This window comes from Myotis davidii, unplaced genomic scaffold, assembly GCF_000327345.1.
Source record: "Myotis davidii unplaced genomic scaffold, ASM32734v1 scaffold668, whole genome shotgun sequence".
In the NCBI taxonomy this organism is placed as follows: Eukaryota; Metazoa; Chordata; class Mammalia; order Chiroptera; family Vespertilionidae; genus Myotis; species Myotis davidii.
Window position 1 is genome coordinate 1,557,242 of NW_006299394.1, and position 2,230 is coordinate 1,559,471.

The window sequence follows — 2,230 nt, forward strand, 5'->3', positions numbered from 1 at the left end:
ACGGCAGGAGAGGAAGGGCGCTGGTTCCGGTTTCTACGTAGCAGCACGACTACGCTGGCGTTTACACGCGCTCTCTTACCCGCAGAACAAGCCCAGGGCAGAGCGCGGGCCTGTGTCAGACACAGAGCGAAGGCTTAGATTTTACACAACGTGCTGTGACGCTGGATCACCTGCACCTTCAGACGGCGCTTGGATGAGAGACACATCTCCTGCTAGAAATCCCTGACATGCTAAGAGCTCAGCTGCCCCCCTCAGCTGCTTCCCCCGCAGGGTGTGCTTTCTCCCGACGCGGCTCCGTCCTGAGAACACGTCTCTGAGCACCCGCCTGGGAACCTGCACACCTGAGGCCCTGGGTCTCTCCCTGGTTTCTGTCTGACTGAAGCTGTCAATATAAACCATCCTTAGGCCTGAGATGCCTTTCTAAGTGACATTTCATACAAGCCTTTCATTTTGTTACAAATAAAGTGAAGAACTTCCTGTCCTGAACCTGAGCCTGCGAGGGTGGGACGTGAGCAGAAAGGCCACCGACCCACCATGTAGAAGTGCTCCAGCCGCGTGCCGTACACGATCTGCAAGGCCCTCAGGTAGATCATGTGCAGGACCTCGGGCTGCGGAGAAACGCCTGTTAGTGCTGGGTCACCACCGTCCTCACCACCCCACACAGTCACCACGTGCAAAGGACAAGACTGACATCTGTGGGGGGAGGGGGGGGTCAATGGGGGAGAAATGGGGACATCTGTAATACTTTCAACAATCAAGATAGATTCTTTTAAAAAGACTGAAAATTTTCTTTTTCACTTGAAACATTTCCCTTCAAATAGTTAATTTTCCCAAATTTGAAAACACCTTATATACTCACCACTTCTCCTAAGTAGTAAGGGGGTGGTAAGATGGGCTGCCTACGCTCATAGACACAATGAGAGCAAGTCGATCCAAATCCAACCCCAGCAACCCCCACACTGGGGAAGAGGGGCCAGTCTTCCCAAACAGGTGGTCCGCACTGGGGTGTTTTTCTTCAAAAAGGAGGTCACCCAGGGCGGCCCTCCGGCTGTCCTTCTGCCCGCGGCTTGCGGAACCCAGGATGACCCTCCCGCCAGCACGCTGGAGGCAGGAACCTGCACGCCGTTCCCACCCACGTCCCAGAGTTAGGAGAACACTGCAGCAGGGTCTGAATGTAATAGGGTGGGCCGGGGATGTTTAAAGCATCGTCTCCTAGAGTAGCAGTTCACAAATGCTGGCCCGCAGAGCCTGTCCTATCCCCATGCAGCTTCGTTTATCCTGGGAGCCTCCCTTTCATTTTAAAGAATTAAAGGGCACGAGACCAGGAAGCTGTGCTCCACACCATGAACCAGGCCCTCCTGTGCTATCACTTCACTGGGGTTCACTGGTCACAGACAGCTCATTTCCGCATTTAACTACAGATCTAAGGAACAAGTCACTTCCCCCTGGGGACACAATGCAGGAAGGTTAGCCGAGAGCTCCCAGGGCCGTTTCCCAGCAAGCCCTGGGCCTGGGAACCAGAGGACACCCTCAGAGCACCACTCCCGCAACAGAAAACGCAACAGGAAGAAAAGGACCGTACCAAAGGACTGAGTTCCTAGCGGAATGGAGACGTCACCCCACATGTAAACTTGTTATTTTAAAACGGCACGAGGAGCGTCTCTGTGGATTAAAACGAGTGGCTGCCCCAAGCGCTAGGCACAGGCCCTTCTCCACACCCAGAGACCCCGCGTTTAGTCGGCTCTCACTGCGCCGCCCGCCTGCAGACAGTCCCGCCTCACCTTCGGATTGGGGTACAGGTCACTCTTGGAGAGGTTTTTACCATCAGCCCCGGTGAGGATTTTGTTTCGAACGTGAGTCACAATCTCAGCTACATTGTATCTGGGGAAAGACAAGGTCTCCATCCTGGGGGCCTCCGCGAGTCTGGAGGAAGAAGAGAGGTCAGAGAAGGGCAGGACGGCAGCTCTCCCTCGGGAAGCCGAGCGCGGGAGCCAGGAGCCGAGCTGATGCGCACAGGGCGTCCGCAGCCATCGGGCACCGGGGCCGGGAGCCCAGTCTCACAACCGCCTGCAGCTCCGGTCACTGCTGCGCTGAAGGAAGCAGCCTCTCTAGGCCCCACGCTGCTCCCTTTCACTTGGTTGAAGAGACGGGGAACCATGTTTTCCTTCTTTAAATTAGGAGCACATCGATCCTGAGAATTAATCCTCAAAGCAAGATACTAGGCACACCC

General features: G+C 55.4%; 1 protein-coding gene across 1 annotated transcript in view; it reads right to left on the reverse strand.

The window, feature by feature from the left end:
* Positions 1-1,958, reverse strand: part of NUF2 (NUF2, NDC80 kinetochore complex component) — a 15,556-nt gene extending 13,598 nt beyond the window's left edge. The window contains exons 1-2 of the mRNA XM_006774991.2: positions 1,782-1,958; positions 534-608 (exon numbers count right to left, since the gene is read on the reverse strand). Coding sequence (XP_006775054.1) covers positions 534-608; positions 1,782-1,904 — 198 coding nt within the window. The 5' untranslated portion in view covers positions 1,905-1,958. The remainder of the gene's footprint in view (positions 1-533; positions 609-1,781) is intronic.
* Positions 1,959-2,230: the final 272 nt, after the last annotated feature.